Here is a 25,241-nt window from a genome sequence, read left to right as displayed (position 1 = left end):
CAGGCTGACTTGAATTGTAATCACCAGAGCTCAGGCTCCTGAGTGGCTAGGACCTGGACTTTTATTGTATGATGCCAGTGAAGTGGACAGAAAGTGAGAATGAAGAGATAGAGATAACATGTATAAAACTTGTGGGATGGGCTGGGAGTTTGGCCTAGTGGTAGAGTGCTTACCTAGCATGCACCAAGACCCAGGTTCAATTCTTCCAGTACCACATACATAGAAAAAAGCCAGAAGTGGAGCTGAGGCTCAAGTGGTAGAGCTTTAACCTTGAGAAAAAGAACCCAAGGACAGTGTTCAGGCCCTGAGTCCAAGCCCAGGACTGGCAAAAAAAAAAAAAGAGGCAGAGCAAGAAACCAGTGCACAGAGATAAAGATCAAGTATAATTTTAATTAAGATTTGTTTGTATTTTATGTGGGAATGGTTTGGTAGAGAGAAAAGCAGTGGAGTAGAGATAAGCCAGAGCTTGTGGGGAGAGATAAGCCTGTGCCAGGGAGAACATACCTATGGTAGGAGATACTTTATCTGGTAACTTTCTAAGTAATGGCCCAGTTAAGTTCATAGAATTTAATATTGTAAAAAGTATGGTAAAGGAGGTTAGATGTACTGGGCAATATTTTTCTTATTATTATTTTGTTTCTATCTCATCTAGGATGAAGAGCCCTTCAATCCAGACTATGTAGAGGTGGATAGGATATTGGATGAATCTCACAGCATAGACAAGGATAATGGAGAGGTAAGTTGAGACATGGAAGGACATAAAAGGCCTTATGTCGATTTCTGCTGGTCTGTTTGCTTGAAAAATCTCTTGAACCAAAAAGATATTTTTGTGGGATCATTTGAGGGGTAATGGGAAGGCCAGGGAGTACAGAAGCTAAAAATATGTATTCCTTCAAAGTTAAATATGTAGAGCTGAAAAGTCATTCATCTGGGTCTCATTGTCTTTCAGATTTTGTATGGAAGACCATGCAGACTCAGTTACAGTTAGGGTCTTGGGCAGGGGAAAGGGAACTTATGATCATAAAAATATTCCTGGTTTCTTTCAGTCACATTGTTAACAATTAAATATTTTTAGAACTCAACATTAATCAAATGCTTTACATTTGTCAGTTTCTGAAATTACATGTCTATGTGTGTGTGTGTGTGTGTGTGTGTGTGTGTGTGTGTGTGTGTGTGTACGTGTACAATTTTTGTTGTTTTTGTATGTGTGTATGCCAGTCTAGAACAGGACTTTGCTCTCAGGTTTTTTCATTATAGCTGCTGATCACTTGTGCCATACCTTGAATTTGCATTTTTTTAAAAATTTTATTGTCAGTATAATGTATAGAGGGGTTACAGTTACATTCATCAGATAGTAGGTGCATTACTTCTCACTTGAATTTGCAGTTTATGACACATTTTGAGATTCCACACCCATTGTAAATCTAGAATGGCACTCCAGTCCCTTAACTTTTAAATTGATTTGTTGAGTGATTTTCACCCATAGCTTGACTTGGGACTTGCTATACTAGTATTGTTTTGTATTGGGAAGTCTATATTAAATGTTATTAAACACCAGATGGTTTCACAAAAGCTGTTTTAGTTTCCGAGTAAGAGTCATACAGACCTAAATCATCGATGAATTCAACATTATTTCTTTCCAATTTACTTCAACTTACATTTAGACTTCATTTGTATGTATGCATATACGTATATACATGTATTTATGTATTTTGTGCCAGTACTGAGGCCATTACTGCTCTCACTGCTTTCTCACTCACAATTGGTACTCTACCTTTTGAGCCATGCCTATAATTTTCTTCAGTCATAACTATTCTTATTATCCTTAAGTAGTTGTACAAAGTGGTTACCATTGAACATGTCAGTTTATAACTGCAGCCATATTTTATTTACAGTATTTGTATTTATAGTAACGACCAGTGGAGAAAAAGAAAACTTTTCACATTTTTCCATCGTTCATTAGCTTTTTATTCTGTAACATGAAACTCTAATGTTTAAATGCTATTTTCACTTTTTACCATATATATATGTATATATCAAATATGTAGTACATTATACGTATTACTATATGTCTTTATAAATAAGGACTGTGTCTTAAAAGATATTTATTATTTGTAGGCTGAGCTTAACTCATGATCAAAGTGGCTTGCTTCCATACATCATTATAACCAGAATTATAACTCAGATTCTTGCCTCTATAAAATCTTGTGCCAAAAGAAAATAATATAGGATTGAACTCTTCTTTCACTTTGACATAGTGTGGTCCTTATCTTGTTTTTATTTTGTTTCTTTGGTTTTAGTAATAGTGTTACAGTACTACTGTTTGGTTATTACTACTGTTTTAGTACTACTGCTATAGAAATTTTCCTTTTAGAAAGGATTCTTATAAATTGGCCGAAAGAATGTCAAAAGTTATAACAATACATTAGCCAACTGAGCATATGGCATCTTTCAGGTGTTAGTACTTGATTGCCAAATTCTCTTCTTTTTCCATAGCACAGAATGCGAGTGTATTCACTAAGATTGTTCTCTTGTAGCCTGTCATTTACTACCTGGTGAAATGGTGCTCTCTGCCCTATGAGGACAGTACATGGGAGCTAAAGGAGGATGTCGATGAGGGCAAAATTCGAGAATTTAAACGCATCCAGTCAAGACACCCAGAGCTCAAAAGGGTGGTAGGTACATTTGGGTTTAGAAGGTAAATGTATAGATGTAAATTAATGTTTTGGAGATACAGGAATAAGGGAGTAATATAGGCAGTCATTTAATTTTTTCCAACTACACATGTTGTGCTATTTCGCTTTTAGTTATGGAAATGTTCAAACACACAGAGGTTGAAGAAATGCCCTAATGTGTCTGCTGCCTAACGCACAGTGATCAATACTTGGCCAATGTTTTTTTTTTTTCCTGCGTATTCATTTTCATCTCCCAAGTTACTTTAAGTCAGATTTTTATTTCATTTTAAGCTATTTCAATGTTTATGTCATTTTTTTTATTTTTTATTGTTGGGGTAATGTATAGATGAATTACAATTACATTCATCACGTAGTAGGTACATTGCTTCTCACCCTTTCTCATGTTTTTGTCCCCGTTTCCCTCGCATGCTAGGCGAGCCTTCTACCAGTAGGCCACACTCCTGTCTCCGGTCCTTTTTTTCTTTTTTTTTTCTTTTGTCAGTTGTAGGGGTTGAACTCAGGCCTGGCCACTGTCCCTGAGCTGTTTTGCTCAAGGCTAGCGCTCTACCATTTGAACCACCAAAACTGTGGTTTTCTGGTAGTTAATTGGAGTTAAGAGTCCCACAGACTTTCTTACCTGGGCTCGCTTCAGACTGTGATCCTCAGATCCTTAGTAGCTAGGATTACAGATTTGAGCCACCAGTGGTCAGCTCCTTTGGTACTTTTTAAACATATGTTTTTGTTTCTCATTATTTCATGTAAATACTTAGGTTTAAAGCAGTGTTGTCTAATGCGTGCGTGTGTGCATGTGTTTATGTGTATGTTGGTAGTGGGCACATTTCCCTTTTTTCGCTTAAGACTGGCACTGTGCTATTTGAACCACTTTTTACTTCCAGCTTTTTGCTGTTATTTGGACATAAGAATGTCATAGACTTCCTTGCCTAGGCTCATTTTAATATAGGAGACTCAGATATCAGGCTTTCTATTAGCTAGGATAAGAAGTCTGAGCTACCACATTGTTGACATTACCACTGTTGAAACTTGGTCAGATGGAGAAGGGAGATAAGTAAGTCTGCTTCATAGATGGATGCTGTATACTTCCATCGGTCTGAATTTTATGATGTTATCAGCTATTTATGATCATTGCCTAGAGTAGCGCTTGGTGAATCATGTCTAATTTCAACTACTTGCTCAGCTAACGGTCACAAATTAGCCTGAGCAAGGTAGTAAGATCCTATTTTGAAAAAAATCAACACCTAAATACATTTCTTTCAGATTTTAAAGTGAATATCTCAATTCCATTATATGAAAAGAAATTTTCTTTATCCACAATGTGATCAGTTGGGTTTTCATTTTTGTTTCCTTTTATCTTTTTTTTCTTTCTTTCTCTTTGTGATATTGGAGTTTGCTCAGTACCTCCCACTTACGTGGCTGGCATTCTACTACTTGAAGCATACCTCTAGTCCAGTTGTGTGCTAGTTATTTGGAGATTGATTCTTAAAGAGTTTTCTTCATTGCTGTCTTTGAATCATAATCCTTTAAATATCCTACTGAACAACTATGATTATTGGTGGGAGCCTTTCAGTAGGACAGGTTTTAACGCAATCTAATTGATTTAAATGACTAGAATTGCCTATTACACTTTGTTTTATAGTATTAGTATCTACATCTTATTTATTTAGATTTTGGTTTTGTTTTTGTTTTTTAGAATCGTCCACAGGCAAATGCCTGGAAGAAGTTGGAGCTGTCACATGAATATAAAAACCGAAACCAGTTACGGGAATATCAATTGGAAGGAGTCAATTGGCTCCTCTTTAATTGGTATAACAGGTAAAGCAAAGAATGGGTTTAAGTCTGGGAATTATTTTTATACATTTTCTGTTGAGATACTTTTCTTCCCAGGTACATGATTTCTTTTAAGATGGTAATTTTTGACAAGCTTTTTTTTTCTCCTGGTAAATTTACAGGCAGAACTGCATTCTGGCAGATGAGATGGGATTAGGCAAAACTATTCAGTCCATTGCCTTCTTGCAGGAGGTATATAATGTGGGCATCCATGGCCCCTTCTTGGTCATTGCTCCACTGTCCACAATTACCAACTGGGAGCGAGAATTCAATACATGGACAGAAATGAACACTATTGTATACCATGGTAGCCTGGCTAGCCGGCAGATGATTCAGCAATATGAAATGTACTGCAAAGACTCAAGGGTGAGTTGTATGTCTTGGGAATTGTATGGCTTACAGAAAGTAGGCCATGATAAGGTGCCTGGTAGTTTAAGGGCTATGTATTAATTAAAGACCCGTTAAATTGATCAGGCTGGTCTCAAACTCACTAATTGCTCAGCTTCCTGAGGGCTGGAGTTCTGACTAGACTACAGACACCCCACCCATCTTTTACCTTTATTTTTTATTTTATTTTATTTGTCAGTTCAGGGCTTTGACTCAGATCCTGGGAACTGTCTTGAGCTTTCTCAAGGCTAGTGCTCTACCACTTGAGCCACAACACCACTTGTGGCTATGTATGTGGTACCAAGAAACTGAACCCTGTCTCCAAGCTTGCTAGGCAAACACTCTACAACTAGGCCACACTCCTGGCCCCCACCTTTGTGTTTGTACTTACATTTTCACATTGCTCAACAATGTCAGTGTCTTTGTTAAGCGATCTAGTAGAGATACATAGGTTAGACAGAGTCAGAAATGTATAGCTTTGTTGAATAAGTTCTCTCATTTTTCTGTTGAAAAGACAGGATACTTATTTAGTGGTCTGGTATTTATTTGTTGGTCATATAAACAGTGGAGCAGGGTTGTGGTGTGGTTTTTATGTTAAACTTGCCTGAATATTGAAAAACAATTCAGAAGAGCTCAAGTAGATGTGTATTAGCCTTTTTCTGACCTCACTGCTTTTATGCTTAGGGGCGCCTCATCCCAGGTGCTTACAAATTTGATGCCTTGATTACGACTTTTGAGATGATCTTGTCAGACTGTCCAGAACTTCGGGAAATCGAGTGGCGATGTGTCATCATTGATGAGGCCCATCGATTAAAGAACCGTAATTGCAAGCTGCTTGATAGTCTCAAGCACATGGACCTGGTGAGCTTCCTGCACTGACCTGGGGGCACAGATACCTGCAGTTCACGCTAAATTCTCAATGGAATAAAAATTCCTCTAAGTTAGAATAGAACACAAAATCAGAACTTGAGCAGTGTTGTTATTATATATAATGTGAAAGTTACATAAAAGTTGGCAAGTGATAGAATTTAATCATGTTAGTGTTCTCAACAAGAGGAGCAGTAGGAAACTATTTGGTACCTATTCTTTACAATACAAAACATGCTTAGAAACTTAACACAGCCAATATATTTTTCGTGACTCTAGAATGACCAGTTAGGCTAAGCTGAGCTAATATGTTCCCTTGATGCTTCTGAAGTTGACAGTTGATGTGGGTTATTGGCTGAGGGAACAGGATCATCTTCATCCTGTGGTACACCAATCTGGGCTTTACAAGATAGTCTATGACAGTGTTGCAAAGAGTAGTAACAGAAGCTACAAGACCTTGGAGATAAGTCTCTGAAACTCAAGTAGTGTCACATTTGCTACATTTTCTTTGTTAGAACATATCCAACCTAGATTCTAGGGGTAAGCCTTAATAGGAAGAATTATAAAGAATTAATGGACATTAATAAATAATTCAGTCCACCATAAATACATGCCCTGGAGGGTAAAAAATTAGGATATCTGTGGGAAGTGAATGTGGTGATACATAAATTTAGAAAACATTTAGTCTGTGTTGCCATTTCTTCATTTGTTTATAATCACATTTACTTTGTTTCAATATATTAAATAATCCCAGAGAGTTTCTTTTTTTTAATATATTTTTTATTGTAATTAATAGAAGGGTTACATGATATTTGCCAGATAAATGGTGCCTTAATTCCCACACCCAGAGAGTTTCTTAATTGCTTTGTGTTACCAGAAGAATAAGTAGAAGTTAAAACAGTAACCCTTTCTATGGAGATTACTTCATAGATAACTAAATGTAAAGATTTGTTGGAAAAGGTGGGAAGTCCATTGCAGATTTTGAGTTTTCTCTATTTCTTCTGTTTTCTCTATTTCTAGGAGCACAAAGTATTACTCACAGGAACGCCACTGCAAAATACGGTGGAGGAATTGTTTAGCTTGCTTCATTTCTTGGAACCTTCACAGTTTCCTTCAGAATCAGAATTTCTCAAGGACTTCGGGGATCTTAAGACAGAGGAACAGGTAGGAAATATGGCCAGTTAGATACTAACAAGACCAAAACAGTTGTTATCACAGGCAGCAAGAGCCTTTCCTGACTCCTACTTGGAGATATCCAAAATTTATTCCCTAGAGTAGAAGCCTGTCATTTTTCCATATTTGTTTATCATGTGAGAATATCTGCCATGTTATCGATTTATTGTTCTTTCTGTAAACTATAGGTTCAAAAACTACAGGCTATTCTCAAGCCAATGATGCTGAGAAGACTTAAAGAGGATGTTGAAAAAAACTTGGCTCCTAAACAGGAAACCATTATTGAAGTAGAACTAACTAACATCCAGAAGAAATACTATCGGGCTATTTTAGAGAAGAATTTCTCCTTCCTTTCCAAAGGAGCAGGCCATACTAATATGCCTAATCTACTCAACACGATGATGGAACTGCGCAAGTGCTGCAACCACCCGTATCTCATCAATGGTGAGGAAATTAGTGACCAGGTTTGCTTTCCTAATGACACTCCTCTTTAATCCACGAGACTGAGGTTTGAAGGGTACAAAAAATGTGCTTATTTGTCTTTTGTCAGTTGTGGAGCTTAAAATCAGGATCTGGATGCTGTCCCTGTGTCTCTTTGTGCTCAAGGCTTAGTACTCTACACTTGATCCACTTCTGGCTTTTGAGTGGTTAATTGGAGATAAGAGTTTCATGAGGACTATTCTGACTAGGCTGGCTTCAAACCTCAGCCTCAGCCTCAAACCTCAGCCTCCCGAGTAGCTAGGATTACAGATGTGAGCTACTGGCACCCAGCTGTTTTTCTTTTAAGAAAATTGTTATTATTAAGGTGTTGTATGGAGGGGCTACTGTTTTATGTCAGGTAATGAGTACATTTCTTTTTGTATACAATGTCACCCCTTTGTTTGTTTTCCTCCAGTTGTCCCTTCCTATTCCTGCTCACATGTTACATACATTACTTTTCACTTAGTATATACTGAATAATTATATTTGTTCACCCTTCCTCTCTCCTTTTCTGCTCCCCCTGCTTTGCCCCCCTAAAAGAGAAATAAAGAAACCAAAGCAAAGAAAAACACCTTTTACCACCAACAGTAACAAGGACCACCAAAAACAAAACAAAACAAAACAAAAACCTGTTTCTATTTTAAGAAGCTTGTTTCTGTAAATAGTAATTTAAATGTTCATATAAGTTAATCTTAGTGTTTTTCCCCTAAGGGTGTTCTCGTTTAATCTGTTTGTGTGATTGCCTCGAGTACTATATAGGTTATCATGCATGCCCAATTATTTTTTAGGTCTAGCTTCCACTTATGAGAGAAAACATGCACCGTTTGTCTTTCTGAGCTTGGCTTACCTCACTTAGCATTATCTGTTTCCCTGCAAATAAAATGATCTTATTCTTTCTAATAGATGAGTAAAATTCCATAGAGAGAAAGAGAGTGAACACATTATGTTTTATTGATATACTCATCAGTTGTAGGGCATCTGGGCCGTTCTCATAACTTTACTGTTGTGAATACTGTAGCAGTGAACATGGATGTGCAGGTGTCCTTATTGTAATGATCTGGGTGGAAGCCCAGGAGTGGTATCCTTGGTCACAGGAAACTTCTATGTTTAGTTTCTTTGAGGAATCTCCAAATTGCCTTCTAGAGTGGCTGTCCTAGTTTACAGTTCCACCATCAGTGCAATAGGGTTCCCCTTTCCCCACATTCCACCAGCATTTGTTGTTCAGTTTCTTGATGTTGGCCAGTCTAACTGGAGTGAGATGGAATATCAGAGTTGTTTTGATTTGCATTTCCAGGGTTATTGAGCATTTCCTTTTGTGTCTATTTGATATATTTAAAAAAAAAAATTTGTTGGTTATAGGGCTTGAACTCTTGTCCTGGGCACTGTTCCTGAACTCTTTTGCTCCGAGGTAGCACTCTACTACTTTGAGCCACAATACCACTTCTAGTTTTCTGGTAATTAATTGGAGATGAGAGTGTCACAGACTTTTCTGCCTGGGCTGGCTTTGAGTCAGGATCCTCAGATCTCAGCCTCCTGACTGGCTAAGATTATAGGCGTGAGCCACCAACACCAAGGATGTTTGCCACTCTTAATACTTCTTCTGAGAAATCTATCTTAAGCTACTTTGCCCATTTATTGATTCATTTACTGTAGGCTTTGTTTCTGGGTCTTCTAGGTTCTTTCATTGATCTTTGGGCTTGTTTTTGTGCCAGTGCCAAGTTGTTTTTGTTATTAATTTATATATAGTCCTGTAGTAGACCTTGAAGTCTAGGAGCTTTATATCACCAGCACTGCTTTCCTCCCCCAAAAAAGTGCTTTGACTGGTCGAAGTCTTTTGTTGTTCCCTGTAAATTTATGTATTGTTTATACTCTAACTTAGTGAAGAATGTCACTGGGATTTTGATGGGGATTGTATTAGATTTGTAGATCGCCTTTAGAAGTATACTCATTTTAACAATATTCTACTGACCCAAGAACATAGGAAGTCTTCCATTTCCTGATAGTGTCTTCAGTTTCTTCCTTGAGATTTTTATAGTTTTCACTATAGTGGTCTTTTCCTTCTTTATTTAAGTTTATTCCTAAAACATGTATTTTTAATTATTTTCCCAGTTTCTCTCTTTGCTTGTATATTGTTAGCGTACAGAAAGTTTTTTTTGTTTTTTTTGTGTGTGGGTTGATTTTATATCCAGCAACTTCACCAAAGTTTTTTTTATGAAGTCTAGGAGTTTGAGGAATAGAGTCTTGTAGGTCCTTTGTTTATAAGATCATGTCACATGCATATAGGGATAGTTTGGCTTCTTTCCCTGAAGGCTTGCTTCTTTTTTTAAAAAAAGATTACCCATGTGAAACATTTTTTTTTCTATCCTGTTTGTCATTAATAGCTTCAAAATTAAATACAATTTGCTCTTTCCAATTTTATAAATAATATCTCAGTGTATTCTCAACAAATATGTTCTACAACTCCATTTTTGAGTTGAGGGGTATCTGTATTCTAATAACTTGTATATTTCATGTTAGTCCTTATCCACATGTTTACATATTTTTTTGGTAAGTATTAACTTGAATAATTCATCAAGTTAAATAAGGCTTAAATGTTTTCACTGAATCTCAACATCAAGTCTGATTTTTCTGTTGGCAGGTGCAGAAGAAAAAATTCTAACAGAATTTCGGGAAGCTTGCCACATTATACCTCATGACTTCCACCTGCAGGCCATGGTTCGTTCAGCTGGCAAATTGGTTCTTATTGACAAGTTACTTCCAAAGCTTAAAGCTGGTGGCCATAAAGTTCTGATCTTTTCCCAGATGGTACGCTGCTTAGATATCCTAGAAGACTATCTAATTCAGAGGAGGTGAGAAATGAGTTGTCTAGTCTTTATGTCTTCATAAGATTGTAATGTGAATTAGAAATACAGCTCAATGATTTGAATGCTTGCCTTGAAGCCCCTCCCTGGCTTTGATCTGCAGAACAGAAAAAAAGTAAAGACTTCCAAAGCCTGGTTTTTAGAGTTGACTAATTGTAGTAAAGAAGTATTCAAGGGGCTGGGAGTTTGGCCTAGTGGTAGAGTGCTTGCCTAGCATGCACGAAGACCTGGGTTCAATTCCTTGATACCACATAAAAAAGCTGGAAGTGGTGCTGTGGCTTAAGTGGTAGAGTGCTAGCCTTCAGGAAAGCCCAGAGACAGTGCTCAGGCCCTGAGTTCAAGCCCCAGGACTGGCAAAAAACAAAAACAAACCAAGACAGTATTCAAGGCTCTTCCTCTCAACATTAGGTGGCTCTGTTCACAAGTTATGAGGTACTGGTATTGTTGTTCTCCTGTTTTGTTTTCTTCTTGTGCTTAGCTGTTTTTTTTCCCCCTGTGACTTTCTCCCATATAGGTATTTGTATGAACGCATAGATGGGCGAGTTAGAGGAAACCTTCGGCAGGCTGCTATAGACCGCTTTAGCAAGCCTGACTCTGACCGCTTTGTCTTTTTGCTATGTACTCGAGCTGGTGGACTTGGAATTAATCTTACAGCTGCTGATACGTGCATCATCTTCGATTCAGATTGGAATCCACAAAATGATTTGCAGGTAAGCGAAATCATTTTCATAATAACTAAGTTTTCAACCAAGGACAGCGTTTCTCTTTTATTTTTTTTAAACAAAATGAAACAGCCCCAATAAAATCAGATCTCTTAGATCCATTTTTCAGAAAATATGTAATTGTTTACTTCCTTAGTAAAAGTTGTTTAATGGTCAGGTTTTTGTAAAGAACCTAATAATAAATTTTTTTTTTGGCCAGTCCTGGGTTTGAGCTCAGGGCATGAGCATTGTCCTTGGATTTTCTCAAGGCCAGAGCTCTACCACTTGAACCACAGCACTACTTCTGGCTTTTTTCTGTGTGTGTAGGTAGTCCTTAGGAATCGAACCCGGGTCTTTGTGCATGCTAAGCAAGCACTCTACCATTAGGCCAAACTCCCAGCCTCCTCATAGTAAATATTAAAGACTCTGTGGGCTCACTGATTGCTGTTGCAACTCCTCATGTCTGCTCTCATAGCTTTTGTGCTATGCAAATGTACAGTTATGACTGTGGGAATTGTTTATACGAGCAGATTCTAGTTCACAATTATTTAATTTTGAAGTGGACTTGGTTTGGAGTTGTTCTCATGTCTGTTTTATAAATGAGAAGAAACTGTGGATTGGTATTATGTGTCCTTCATTCTTCTCTACTTTTATGTTCAACCAGGCCCAGGCACGGTGTCATCGCATTGGACAGAGCAAAGCTGTGAAGGTCTATCGACTCATCACTCGCAATTCCTATGAGAGAGAGATGTTTGATAAGGCTAGCCTCAAGTTGGGATTGGATAAGGCTGTCCTTCAGTCCATGAGTGGTCGGGATGGCAACATCACTGGTGTAAGTTCAAGTTAATGGACATGTTTATAGTGGCTCATCTACAGGTAGAGAAAAGACTTTGTATACAGGAAAATTTTTGTTTTTATTCTCAAGTTTTGAAAATTGTTTTTGTTGTACTGAGATTTTATTTAATTTTTATTTTTTGCAAGACCTGGGACTTGCACTCAGGGCCTGGGCAATGTCCCTGAGCCTCTTTTGTTGAAGGCTAGCACTCCACCACTTGAACCACAGCTGTACTTCTGGCTTTTTCTGTGTACGTGGTACTGAGGAACTGGACCCAGTGCTTCATGCATGCTAGGCAAGCACTCTACCTCTAAGCCATACTCTCAGCCTGTACTGAGATTTTAATTCAGGGCTCCTTGCTTGCCAGGCAGGCACTCTTATTACCCATATCACTGCAGTAGCTCCTTTTTCTAATGATTATTTTCAAAGTAGGACTTTGCTTTATGCCCCCAGGTTGGCCTGAACTATGAACTTCTATTTGTGTTTCTACATGTCACTTGGGTAACAGATGTGTGCCACCACATCCTACCTTTTGGCTTTCCCTGTAGGTTGCTTAGACATTGGTTGGGATGGAATCTTGAAAACTTTTTTCTTTTTTTCACTCTAGCCTCATTATCTCCACCTCTCATGAAGCTAGTGTTGGGAGCTTGAGTCACTGTTCCCGGCGTGAATTCACAAGTATTGCATTTTTTTCATGCTTTATTTATTCATAATTGATAATTACACTGCATTAAGAGGACTTTTTTATTTTTATGGTTCTAGGAATCAAACCCAGTGTCTGGGACATGAGAGGTCCTATGTTGCTCTACCACTGAGCCTTGACTAATGATACTTTCATTAATATTTATTCATTTATTTATTTATTTTTAATTTTTGCCAGTCCTGGACCATGAACTCAGGGCCTGGGCACTGTCCTTGGGCACCTTTTGCTCAAGGTTAGCACTCTGCTACCTGAGCCACAGCGCTACTTCCTGCTTTTTCTGTGTATGTGGTACCGAGAAATCGAACCCAGGGCTTTGTGCATGCTGAGCACTTTTATTAGTGTTTCTTACAGTGAACTATTAAGGCATGGCTAGATAATATTCTTTTTTTTTTTTTGGTTGGTCATGGGGCTTGAACTCTGGGCTTAGGTGTTGTCCCTGAGCTCTTCAACTCAAGGCTAGTGCTCTACCACTTTGAGCCACAGTGCTACTTTGGTTTTCTGGTGGGTAATTGGAGATAAGCATCTCTTCTGTGTCTGGGCTGGCTTTGAAACTCGATCCTCAGATCTCAGCCTCTTGAGTGGCTGGGATTACAGGTGCAAGCCGCCAGCATACGGCTTGGCTAGATAATACTCCATTGGTAATCTTTCCATTTTTCTGTTGCAGATCCAGCAGTTCTCCAAGAAAGAGATTGAAGATCTCTTAAGAAAAGGGGCTTATGCTGCTATAATGGAGGAAGATGATGAGGGCTCCAAGTTTTGTGAAGAGGACATAGACCAGATCTTGTTAAGAAGAACTACAACCATCACTATTGAATCTGAAGGGAAAGGTTCTACTTTTGCAAAGGCATGTTCAGACCTATCTGTAACAGATAATAGAAGAGCAGAGAGAGGAATTGCCATAATTTAAATACGATTTTTCAATTTGCCAATTTGTTGTTGTTCAAACTGGTAGTATAAATAACTTTATCCTGCATGTTTTTATTTTAACTAGGCAAGCTTTGTTGCTTCTGAAAATAGAACAGATATTTCTCTGGATGATCCTAATTTTTGGCAGAAGTGGGCCAAAAAGGCTGACCTAGACATGGACCTGCTTAATAGCAAGGTGAGCTTATTCTTCCTTTTGGGAAGAAGTGTTACAGAAGATACACTACTTTTTATAACTGCTCCGGTTCTTTGGTGCAAATTCCAGTTTATCAGGGTAGGGTTACAATAAGGACTCTTGTAACAACGTTCTACCTAGGAGGCCCTGGAAAAATCCTTAGAGATCAACCACTTTTGCTTCCTAAATACTTGTAGATTATTTTACGTTACTTTAAAATCAAAAAGAAAAGCCGGACACAGTGGTTCACACCTGTAATCCTAGCTCCTCAAGAGGCTGAGATCTGAGGATCGAGGTTCAAAGCCAGCCCAGCCACTAAAGTGTCCGTGAGACCCTTATAAATCACCAGAAAATGGGAAATGGCGCTGTGGCTCAAAGGGTAGGGCAGTAGCCTTGAGCTGAAGAGCTCAGGGACAGAGTTCAAGTCCCATAACGGACCAAAAAAAAAAAAAAAGAAAGCTGAATATTTTCATTGCTATTTCAAGCTATAAATGTCATATGCATATCCTATTTTCCTCCTGTTCTTTTCCCAGAATAATTTGGTGATTGACACACCTAGAGTCCGGAAACAGACCCGCCACTTCAGCACCCTGAAAGATGATGACTTGGTTGAATTCTCTGATTTAGAAAGTGAGGATGATGAGAGGCCACGCTCCCGGAGACATGACCGTCACCATGCTTATGGGCGCACTGACTGCTTTCGGGTAGAAAAGCATCTCCTAGTGTATGGGTAAGAAACCATGTTGCCTTGTGAAGTAGTGTATCTTCGTCCTGAATGTCTTCTTGTTACCTTTCCGGTTGCCTGCTGTGACCAAAGGGATCACATGGAAAATCTTTTTCTTTTGAGGGGGTTCGTAGTATTTGTTATAACCCTTTCCAGTATTTTATTTACCACTGTTTTGAGGAGGTCCAGTTTCTGAGAGTCAGGGACTATCTTTGCTCTTTTGTTAGTTGGGGCCGATGGCGAGATATCTTGTCCCATGGACGTTTTAAGCGACGGATGACTGAACGAGATGTGGAGACAATATGCCGTGCCATCCTTGTGTATTGCCTTCTACATTACCGTGGAGATGAAAATATCAAAGGCTTCATTTGGGATTTGATTAGCCCCGCTGAAAATGGCAAGACAAAAGAATTGCAGAATCATTCGGGTATTTCCCAACTCCTTACTTTTCAATCTTCTTTAAGTTATTTAGCCCTCTTGAGGTCTAAGGGTTTTTCTCAATCCAAGTTTTTGATGTCTCTCCTCTCCCAGGCCTGTCAATCCCTGTGCCCCGTGGACGCAAGGGAAAAAAAGTTAAATCACAAAGTACTTTTGATATCCATAAAGCAGATTGGATCCGGAAATACAATCCTGACACACTTTTCCAAGATGAGAGTTATAAGAAGCATTTGAAACATCAGTGTAACAAGTAAGGATGAGATTTGGCAAAGATATTTCTCTCTTTTTTTTTTTTTTTTTGCCAGTCCTGGGCTGGAGCTCAGGGCCTGAGCACTGTCCTTGGACTTTCTCAAGGCTAGAGCTCTACCACTTGAGCCACAGCACCACTTCCAGCTTTTTTCTATGCATGTGGTACCAAGGAATCGAACCCGGGTCTTTGTGCATGCTAGGCAAGCACTTTACCACTAGGCCAAACTCCCGGCCCTGATATTTCTCATTTAAGACTCTACACTACTGCTAAGCTGATCCTTCCTCCATCCATTCTAGGGTACTGTTGAGAGTCCGAATGCTGTATTACCTAAGGCAAGAGGTTATTGGAGACCAGGCAGAGAAGGTGTTAGGGGGTGCCATTGCCAGGTAATGTTCTTCTAGAAATGATTGTTTTTCTTCTATATGTCTTTGGATTATGTGGGGGGTATATTTATTTATTTATTCTTTTCTTTGGTGCCAGTGCTGTGTCTTGAACTTGCCCTGGCACTGTCCCTAAGCTTTTATTTTTTTTTTTTGCTCAGGGCTAGCATTCTGCTATTTAAGCAACAGCTCTACTTTTGGCTTTTCAGTGGTTAATTGGAAATAAGTGTCTCTCAGACTTTCCTGCCTGGGCTGGCTTTGATTTGCAGTCCTCAAATCTCTTCCTCATAAATAGCTAGGTTTACAGACATGAAGCACCTGTGCCCGGCAATATACATTAGGTTTTAATTCTATGCTTAAAATAAATATGAGGACATCAAATAGATATACAAGCACTCAAATTAATGGGTAAAGCACAAAAACCGATATAATCTTTTTGAACACTTTTTATTTCCAACATTGCTGAGTGTATCTTGTACTTTCAGTGAGATTGACATCTGGTTCCCAGTGGTAGATCAGCTGGAAGTTCCAACAACCTGGTGGGACAGTGAGGCTGATAAATCTCTGCTCATTGGCGTCTTTAAGCATGGTAGGTACCTTCTTCTAGCATATTCTTTTTTATTTATATGCGTGTAACTTCTGGGAAAATTCTCATGACAAATGAGTTCTTTTATTGATCATCAATAAAGTTATGTTTGAGTGAGATACATATCCAGAGCAGAACAATTAGTTTCTCTATATAGATGGTCAAGAAAGGCAGTTGGAGAGTTTTTCCCCAGGTACAGAGTAGTTTGGTGTTCTCCAGTAACTGTTACCAGAATATTACCTTGCTCTACATTGTAGGGTCCAATTTAAAGTTCCACAAGTCAGGGAAAGTAAGATATTTATGTTGATAATTGTAGTTAGTTTGAATGACTTGCCTATGCCTTGGTAGAGTTGCTATATTAATGTCAATGTCCATTTGTCTAAAGGTTTAACACTTATAGTGTTATATGTGTGAGTTCTCTGAAAAGGGAAAATAACTTATTTGCCTAATAACAGATTTCCTGTGTTAAAAGCAATAAATACTAGATTCTAGCCTTTTTGCATATTGAGACATCTTTCCTGTGAAAAATAAAATACATTGTGCTTTCTTCTATAAAATAAAATGGCACTTACATGTGTTTTTTTTTGGAATTGTAATGGGATGAGAAAACTAATCATCTGTAGCCTATATTAACTTGTAGGACCACAAGTTTAAAGGAGTGCAAGCTACTTTAAATGTGCTCATTCATTCCTTCATTGTTCATCAAGGCTTCACCTAGTATTTATTTCCTTCCAGGTACAAGTTTCTTAGTCTTCATTTGAGAATGTGTGACCAATACCTAAGTTAGCTGACCTCAGTTTCTTTTTTTTTTTTATTTTTAATTAAAGAATTTATTAACATTGATTTTTACATCATATTTGAAATGACATGTACAAGTACAAACAAGTATTCAAGAAGGGTCTTTTCTTTTTAAAAGTTATTTTTAAATTATTTTTATTTTTTTTTAATATTTGCCAGTCCTGGGGGTTGATCTCAGGGCCTAAGCACTGTCCTTGGGGTTTCTCAAGGCTAATGTTCTACCACTTGAGCCACAGCATCACTTCTGGCTTTTTCTATGTATGTGGTACTGAGGAATCAAACCTGGGTCTTCATGCATGCTAGGCGAGCATTCTACCAGTAGGCCAAACTCCCAGCCCCTAACTTCAGTTTCTTTATCCATGTAAAGGGAGTGCTGTGGGGGTTTTTTTGGTTTTTGGTTTTTCTTTTTAATATTTGCCAGTCCTGGGGCTTGAACTCAGGGCCTAAGCACTGTCCTTGGATTTTTCTCAAGGCTAGAACTCTACCACTTGATCCACAGCACCACTTCCGGCCTTTTTTTTTTTCTATGTATGTGGTACCAAGGAATTGAACCCGGGTCTTCATGCATGCTAGGCAAGCACTCTACCATTGGCCAAACTCCCAAGCCTGGGAGTGCTGATTTTAAGATCAGTAGTTAATAGAAATGTAGACCTATCAACATAATACATACATTCTTTGAATAAATTTTATCAGTTACTGTGTTAAAATACTTCATGACTCTAAATTGCTGTAATTAAATTTAACTAGGAACCTATGGCTCATGCTTGTAATTCTAGATGCTGTGGTAGTTGAGACCTGGAAAGTCTGGTTTAGAGCCAGCTCAGGCAGAAAAGTTATCTCCAGTTAACCAGCAAAATGCCACAGAATGGTAGGCACTGGTGGCTCCTGCCTGTAAGCCTAGCTACTCAGGAGGCTGAGGTCTGAGAATCACAGTTTGAAACCAGCCAAGGCAGCAAAGTTCATGAGAGTCTTATCTCCAGTTAACCACCAGAAAATTGGAAGTGGAACTGTGGCTCAATTTGTCAAGAGCACTAGCCTTAGGCTAAAAAGCTCTGAGACAGCGGTACAGTGCGGTGGATCATGCCTGTAATCCTAGCTATTCAGGAGGCTGAGATCTGAAGATCGAGGTTCAAAACCAGCGCTGACACTAAAAAGTCTGATAGACTCTTATCTTCAATTAACCACCAGAAAACAGGAAGTGGTGCTGTGGCTCCAGGAGTAGGGTGGTAGTCTTGAGCTGAAGAGATCAGGGAAAAGGCCCAGGCCCAGAGTTCAAGTCCTGCAACCACCACCAACAACAGCAAAAAAAAAGCCCAGCTCTTGAGTTCAAGTCCCATGACCAACCATCCCCCCCCCAAAAAAAAATGCTTCAGAGCACAATACCCAGAGTTCATGCTAATGTTTGTTTGTTTGCCAGTCCCAGGGCTTGAACACGGGGCCTGAGCGCTGTCCTTGGGCTTTCTCTTTCTCAAGGATAGAGTTTTACCATTTGAGCCACAAAAGTACTTCTTTCCTTGTCTATGTATATGGTACCAAGGAATTGAACCTGGGACCTTGCTTGGCAAGGACTCTTAACCACTAGGCCTAATTCCCAGCCCAGAAAACGTAATTTTTAAGAATGTTAACGTGGACTGGGAGTTTGGCCTAGTGGTTAAAGTGCTTGGCTAGCATGCATGAAGACCCAGGTTAGATTCCTTGGTACCACATACATAGAAAAAAGCCGGAAGTGGTGCTGAGGCTCAAGTGGTAGAGCTCTAGCCTTGAGAAAGTCCAAGGACAGTGCTCAGGCCCTGAGCTCAAGCCCAGGACTGGCAAAAAAAAAAAAAAAAAAAGAATATTAACATGGCGGTACAAAATGCCAACTATGCCTTATATTATGAAAAAAATAGTCTCGATATTCTGATTATTCCAACAGCTACAAAATACACAAGAAGACAAAATAGATCTGATTTTCTTCAATTTATGACCCATTTACTTCTAGGCTATGAAAAATATAATACTATGAGGGCAGATCCAGCCTTGTGCTTCCTGGAAAAGGCTGGCCGGCCAGATGACAAAGCTATTGCAGCAGAACATCGAGTGTTAGATAATTTCTCTGACATAGTAGAAGGGTAAGTATTGATATCTACTTCTCTTAAACTTCTGTGATGTTGCTTTTGCTAAAGAGATAGCATAACTCTAGTCTTGACTGAATCCATTGAGATTCTTAATCATGGTTAGAGTTATAAATCCTTAACAAGGATTAGGACCAGCAGATAGGATTCTATAAACTGGTTTAAAGCATACCCATTGCCATTAGATTCCACTGAGTATGAAAGTCAGTGTTCCCAAATGTCTTATTTAATGTTCACTTCGCTTTTTTGTACTGTTACCGTAGCTGAGGGAATAACTTGTTCCCTTAAAACTGCTCACTGTGGTCGAGTCTCAGGTACTTTTAGTTGTAATTTTTCACCTCCCAAAGGTATTTGACATATTAAAGTATTTTTTTCTGGGGATAAAAGCATACACAGTGCCCTGGGTTTAAAAAGAAAAAAAAACAAAATGAAATGAAAAACTAAACTCAGCCTTGGAAAAACAAAAATCCTATCTGGGTACCTGTCCCAATGATGAATCGCCATGCTAATACTGAGCCACCAGGTAGGGCATTCTTGCCCTAGTTTGGGTGTCAGTGAGTTTAACAAAACTTCTCACATGGAGATCTGAGGGACATATAGTTCACTTAGTTAAGAAATACCTACCACCTGTGTAACCAGAAGGCTTTCCTTTCGTGATCAAAACTTCAATTTGCTTTGGTATAGAACCTTCTAAAGAAATGAGATCATTTATTTACTGCCAACCATTTATTATGTCATGTTTATGTTTAAGAGTACAAGTTAGTAAAAACATTAAAAAGCATGAATCCTATGACTCAAGTGGTAGAACGCTAGCCTTGAGCAGAAAGAGGCTCAGGGACAGCGCCAAGGCCCAGATTTCAAGCCGCACTGTGAACAACAACAAAGCATGAATCATTGCAATGAAATAATACAAAATAAACAGTTGTGAAGGAGGGAAAAATTGTTGAACCAGTAAAAATCTGTATACTTTCTCTTTCAGAAGAGAAGTATGTTGATTAGAGTATCTCATTTCATGCCAGGCATGGTGGCACATATCAGTATCCCTGCTGCTCTGGAGGCCATTCTGTGGCCTGGGCTGTGGGAAATAATGGGATCTCACTTGAGGCAGGAGGATTATTTGAGTCTCAGTCTGAGACCATCTGGGACAATAGTTTAAGAATACCCTGTCTGGGGCCGGGAGTTTGGCCTAGTGGTAGAGTGCTTGCCTAGCATGCACGAAGACCCGGATTCGATTCCTCGGTACCACATACATAGCAAAAAAAGCTGGAAGTGGTGCTGAGGCTCAAGTGGTAGAGTGCTAGCCTTGAGAAAGTCCAAGGACATTGCTCAGGCTCTGAGCCCAAGCCCAGGACTGGCAAAAAAAAAAAAAAAAAATACCCTGTCTCAAGGGGAAGATGGTCAAGTGTGGTGTCTCACATCTCTAATGCCAGCTACTTTGGAGATGGTACACAGCTCAAAGTTACTCCTGGCAAAAGTTAGCAAGACTTCATTCTTATCTAATAGATGGGCATGGTGGCTCATGCCTGTTATCTACACTGTGCCCAAGGCTGCAGGTGGGAGGATCTTGGGTAAAAAATGTGAGACCTTACCTGAAGAATAATTAACAGCATAACAAAGGCTAGGGGGGATGTATCAAGTGCAGGAACAAGTGCCTGTATTCTCACCCCTATTACTGCAAATAATTTTGAATTTGAGCAATTATGAATGGTACTCTGTTAATTTCTCCAAGTGGTTTATTGGCTAAGTGGTATTCTCACTTGATACAAACGTATTTATTTATTTATTTTGTACTGGTCCCAGAGCTTGAACTCAGGGCCTGGGCACTGTTCCTGAGCTTTAGCTTTTTTGTTCAAGGTCAGCACTCTACCTCTTTAGCCACAGCTCTCCTTCCATCTTTGTGGAGGTTGGTTGGAGATAAGAGTCTCACAGACTTTCCTGCCTGGTCCAGTTTTGAACCATGATCCTCATATCTCAGCCTCCTGAGTTGCTAAAATTACAGGCATGAACCATTGGCATCCAAGTGATTCAAACTTTTAGCAGTTGGCCTGACCTCCTGCAAACATGAAATTAAAGAAAGATTGAAGTGCTGGGTAATATGTTTGTCCAGTTCTTTCTCCTAAGTTTCTTTTAGTGACTGAACATTTTCTTTTGCTTCTTCATATTATTAGGGTTGACTTTGATAAGGACTGTGAAGATCCTGAATATAAACCACTCCAAGGCCCCCCAAAAGATCAAGATGATGAGGTGAGTTTTCCCTTAAATCTAGCGTTTCTCTAAGTAGTCATTCCCCCCCCCATTCTGTTAACCTTTAATTATATTAATTTATAATGGAAAATAGAAAACAAATGCCATGTGAGATATAAAGTGGTAATGGTAAGGCTTTTCGTGCCAGCTGGGGGAGATCAAGTGGAACTCAAACTGGATGGTAAATGATATCTCGATTTGACAAATAAGTTCCTAAAGCCTATTATCTTATGCTATTATTAGGAACTCATCTTTCAGATTTTCCTTTCTCGTCTTCTATCCCTTGGTGCCACAAAATGCCCAGGACAAAGTGATTTTATCTTACCTACTTCCCTCTTTCACTCTTCCCTCCATCCTATGGGGTGGATCTGCTTTTCCAGGGTGATCCTTTGATGATGATGGATGAGGAGATCTCAGTGATTGACGGAGATGAAGGTACATCCTTGGTCAATATTGTGTGGATAGGAGGGGATGGGGAAATGCCTGACTGAATTCTATCGTATTATGAGGTTTCCAGATATTTGCCTTCAAGTGAGATCCCACTCATTCTTTGTTTCCCACAGCCCAGGTGACTCAACAACCAGGCCATCTCTTCTGGCCTCCAGGCTCTGCCTTAACAGCTAGGCTTCGCCGCCTAGTGACAGCCTATCAGCGCAGCTACAAGAAAGAACAAATGAAGATAGAGGCTGCAGAACGTGGGGACCGACGGCGACGGCGTTGTGAAGCAGCCTTCAAGTTAAAAGAAATTGCCCGGAGGGAAAAACAACAACGGTAAACTATAAGTGACAAATTCTGTTTTTCTTCAACTATTGGCTCCATACTGTAAAGCATCCTAGGAAGGATTTATTTGGAAGTTGCTACAGAGGGATCATCTTTCCTCCCCTGAATTATTATATCTTTAGTCTCTAGGACCTCTGAATCTCACTTGTAGAGTAGGGTTATAGCTTAGCAGAAGACTTCACTTACATATACAGTTATAAGTTTAATCTCCAGCTTCACCTGTCCCCGCCTCTTTCTAAAAACATGGTTTTACTTATCTGCAATAATTATAGCTCTGGGAAGTCTCCTGTATAGAGAAATTATCATTGAGTTCTCTACCTAAATCATTTTCCTCCTTTACTTGCTAATTGCCTCTTCTGTGTTTTGTTGTCTTCACATTGAGTTTTTGTCTTCTCAATCATCCCAGTTTTTCTGTATACTCCTAATTTCTGTTACTTTACTTGCCCCTTTGTAGATGGACCAGGCGTGAGCAAACTGACTTCTATCGAGTAGTGTCTACCTTTGGTGTGGAATATGACCCTGACAACATGCAGTTCCATTGGGATCGGTTCCGTACTTTTGCTCGACTGGATAAAAAGACAGATGAAAGCCTTACCAAGTACTTCCATGGCTTTGTGGCCATGTGCCGTCAAGTGTGCCGCCTTCCTCCAGCAGCTGGAGATGGTGAGGCTAGAGGGTCTAAGAGGAGCAAGGGTGGATGGTAACAGACCAACTCCTAGTTCATTTCTCTGTTCTCTTCTCTCTTTTACAGAACCTCCAGACCCGACCCTGTTCATTGAGCCCATCACTGAGGAAAGGGCCTCAAGGACTCTCTACCGAATTGAATTGCTTCGGCGCTTACGGGAACAAGTTTTATGCCACCCACTTTTGGAAGATCGGCTGGCATTGTGTCAGCCTCCAGGTCCAGAATTGCCCAAATGGTGGGAGCCTGCTCGTCACGATGGGGAACTTCTACGAGGGGCAGCTCGCCATGGGGTGAGCCAAACAGACTGTAACATCATGCAGGACCCAGACTTCTCTTTTCTGGCTGCTCGTATGAATTACATGCAGAACCATCAGGCAGGAGCACCAGCTACATCCTTATCCCGCTGTTCCACGCCACTGCTCCACCAGCAGTATACCTCGCGCACTGCCTCACCATTGCCCCTGCGCCCAGATGCTCCTGCTGAAAAGTCACCTGAGGAGACAGCTGTCCAGGTCCCCAGTCTGGAGAGTCTGACTTTAAAGCTAGAGCATGAGGTGGTGGCCAGGAGCCGACCAACCCCTCAAGACTATGAAATGCGAGTAGCCCCCTCTGATCCTGCCCCTCTGGTGTGCCAGAGTGTTCCACCAGTCAAACTGGAAGATGAGGATGACTCAGACTCTGAGCTGGACTTGAGCAAGCTGTCGCCATCATCCTCTTCTTCCTCATCCTCATCCAGCTCCAGCTCTAGCACTGATGAAAGTGAGGACGAGAAGGAAGAGAAGTTAAGTGAGTGCATGTGACAGGCTACTGGCCCTCTTCCCTCTTTTGCCCTTTCTACTCTTCCCTTCCTATCTAAATGCATCTCCTTCAGAAAAATCTGGAATTTATCTGCTAAAATGTCAAATGAGATCTGTTACCTTTGATCCTTTATTCAAAGTCTGCATGATAGATACCATTCGCATTTAACATTATTCTGTTGTCCTTGCTCACACATCCTGTGTGATCTCTAGCTGCTGACCGATCCTGCCCAAAGTTCTATGATGAAGAGAGTCTCCTGTCCCTCACTATGTCCCAAGATGGATTCCCAAATGAAGATGGAGAGCAAATGACACCTGAACTACTGCTACTGCAGGAAAGACAAAGAGCCTCTGAGTGGCCCAAGGTAACAATCCCATCCTTGGACATGACTTCAGAAATGAAGTTTAACAATCTGTTTGAGGGGGGGAGGGAAAGGGTTCTAGGCTTTTTTGTGTGTGGGGGGGGGAGTTGTTATCATGGGTCTTGAACTCTGGGCCTGGGTGCTGTCTCTGAGCTCTTCAGCTCAAGGCTACCACCCTGCCCTTGAGCCACAGCCTCACTTCCCATTTTCTAGTGATTAATTGGCAATAAGTCTCACAGCTTTGTATTGCGGGGCTGGCTTTGAACCTTGATCCTCAGTTCTCAGCCTCCTGAGGAGCTAGGATTACAGGAGTGAGCCACCACGCCCAGCTTGTTTTCATTTTTTATAAGGCTCTCTTTTATGGTTTTTAATCTGTGTGTTAATGATAAACTATTACATATCTGAGGAACACATAGCTAATGCTCAGATCCTTAAAACAGTCAGTCAGTCAATCTGTCTCCCTGTCTGACTATCTGTTTATTTTCTTTTTCCAGGATCGTGTCCTGATAAACCGAATTGACCTCGTGTGTCAGGCTGTACTCTCAGGGAAATGGCCTTCTATCCGCAAGACCCAGGAAATGATAACAGGAGGAATTTTGGGACCTGGCAACCATTTATTAGACAGCCCCTCTTTGACCCCAGGAGAATATGGTGACTCTCCAGTCCCCACACCACGAAGTAGCAGTGCAGCTTCCATGGCAGAGGAAGAGGCATCTGCGGTCACCACAGCAGCAGCCCAGTTTACCAAACTGCGCCGAGGCATGGATGAGAAGGAATTTACAGTTCAGATCAAAGATGTAAGCTCAGTATGCAGGCCTTGGGACGTGGTAAAGAAGACTGTAGTTGTTGTTAATTAGTTTCACTGATTGGATACTTATTGTGTTGTTTGTTTATTGCAAGCACTGGAGTTTGAACCCAGGGCTTCTAGCTTGCTAATCTGGTGTGCTACCACTTGACCCACAACCTGGTTAGCTAACTTTAAAGAAGAGGAAAAAAACTAGAGCTCAGAGAGGTCCATTTTGGAAGTGTTTTAAGTAAGGGGAAGCAATCCCTAGGAACTAGAGTAAAGGAAATCATAGCTTTGAAGGAAATGTATTTGACAGAGGCTTTTGGAAGACTGATTTCTAAACTTCATTTATTGGAAAGTCGCTCAAATGACACCTGGATATTGTGAGCTTTATTAAATTAAAATAAAAAAGGAATGATAGCCAGGTGTGATGGTACAGTGCTTCTCAGTCCTTAGAAAGCTGAAGCCAGAAGGACTATGAATTGGAGGCTAGCCTAAGCTATGTGAGACCTAGCCTAAAAACAAAACAAAAAATCTTTGATACCGAAATTAAATTGCTTTGTGTTTTACAGAAGGAAATTTTTAATTTTTCCTTTTCCCTTTTTAACTTTACCAAGTGGTCATTTTAGTAGTCCAGGAAAGAAGCTTCCTAAGTGAGTATGTGATAGGA

The 25,241-nt window shown here is 39.9% G+C and overlaps 1 protein-coding gene and 1 non-coding gene across 8 annotated transcripts in view; both read left to right on the top strand.

Annotated features, from left to right (window-relative positions):
• The window catches only part of Chd8 (chromodomain helicase DNA binding protein 8), a 75,821-nt gene that overhangs the window by 42,969 nt on the left and 7,611 nt on the right, over window positions 1-25,241 (top strand). For 6 of the 7 annotated variants that reach the window (XM_090320483.1, XM_090320493.1, XM_090320509.1 and 3 more), the window contains 25 exons: window positions 653-736; window positions 2,538-2,675; window positions 4,384-4,505; window positions 4,643-4,886; window positions 5,592-5,768; window positions 6,795-6,938; window positions 7,136-7,391; window positions 10,066-10,276; window positions 10,803-10,998; window positions 11,654-11,821; window positions 13,192-13,371; window positions 13,519-13,629; window positions 14,160-14,356; window positions 14,578-14,777; window positions 14,858-15,038; window positions 15,335-15,424; window positions 15,904-16,007; window positions 18,784-18,913; window positions 21,085-21,160; window positions 21,541-21,595; window positions 21,724-21,931; window positions 22,395-22,603; window positions 22,692-23,411; window positions 23,636-23,787; window positions 24,279-24,581. In XM_090320483.1, the coding sequence (XP_090176609.1) occupies window positions 653-736; window positions 2,538-2,675; window positions 4,384-4,505; window positions 4,643-4,886; window positions 5,592-5,768; window positions 6,795-6,938; window positions 7,136-7,391; window positions 10,066-10,276; window positions 10,803-10,998; window positions 11,654-11,821; window positions 13,192-13,371; window positions 13,519-13,629; window positions 14,160-14,356; window positions 14,578-14,777; window positions 14,858-15,038; window positions 15,335-15,424; window positions 15,904-16,007; window positions 18,784-18,913; window positions 21,085-21,160; window positions 21,541-21,595; window positions 21,724-21,931; window positions 22,395-22,603; window positions 22,692-23,411; window positions 23,636-23,787; window positions 24,279-24,581 (4,656 nt within the window). The remainder of the gene's footprint in view (window positions 1-652; window positions 737-2,537; window positions 2,676-4,383; window positions 4,506-4,642; window positions 4,887-5,591; window positions 5,769-6,794; window positions 6,939-7,135; window positions 7,392-10,065; window positions 10,277-10,802; window positions 10,999-11,653; window positions 11,822-13,191; window positions 13,372-13,518; window positions 13,630-14,159; window positions 14,357-14,577; window positions 14,778-14,857; window positions 15,039-15,334; window positions 15,425-15,903; window positions 16,008-18,783; window positions 18,914-21,084; window positions 21,161-21,540; window positions 21,596-21,723; window positions 21,932-22,394; window positions 22,604-22,691; window positions 23,412-23,635; window positions 23,788-24,278; window positions 24,582-25,241) is intronic. The other variant, XM_090320519.1, reaches the window with a different exon arrangement.
• LOC150066472 (small nucleolar RNA U6-53/MBII-28) lies at window positions 19,401-19,510 on the top strand. The gene has a single exon (XR_016534678.1). It is a non-coding gene; the product is annotated as a small nucleolar RNA U6-53/MBII-28 (small nucleolar RNA).

This window comes from Megascapheus bottae, chromosome 2 (assembly GCF_031878675.1).
Source record: "Megascapheus bottae isolate mThoBot1 chromosome 2, mThoBot2.hap1, whole genome shotgun sequence".
NCBI classification, from domain to species: domain Eukaryota; kingdom Metazoa; phylum Chordata; class Mammalia; order Rodentia; family Geomyidae; genus Megascapheus; species Megascapheus bottae.
This window is presented reverse-complemented; position numbering and strand designations above follow the sequence as displayed.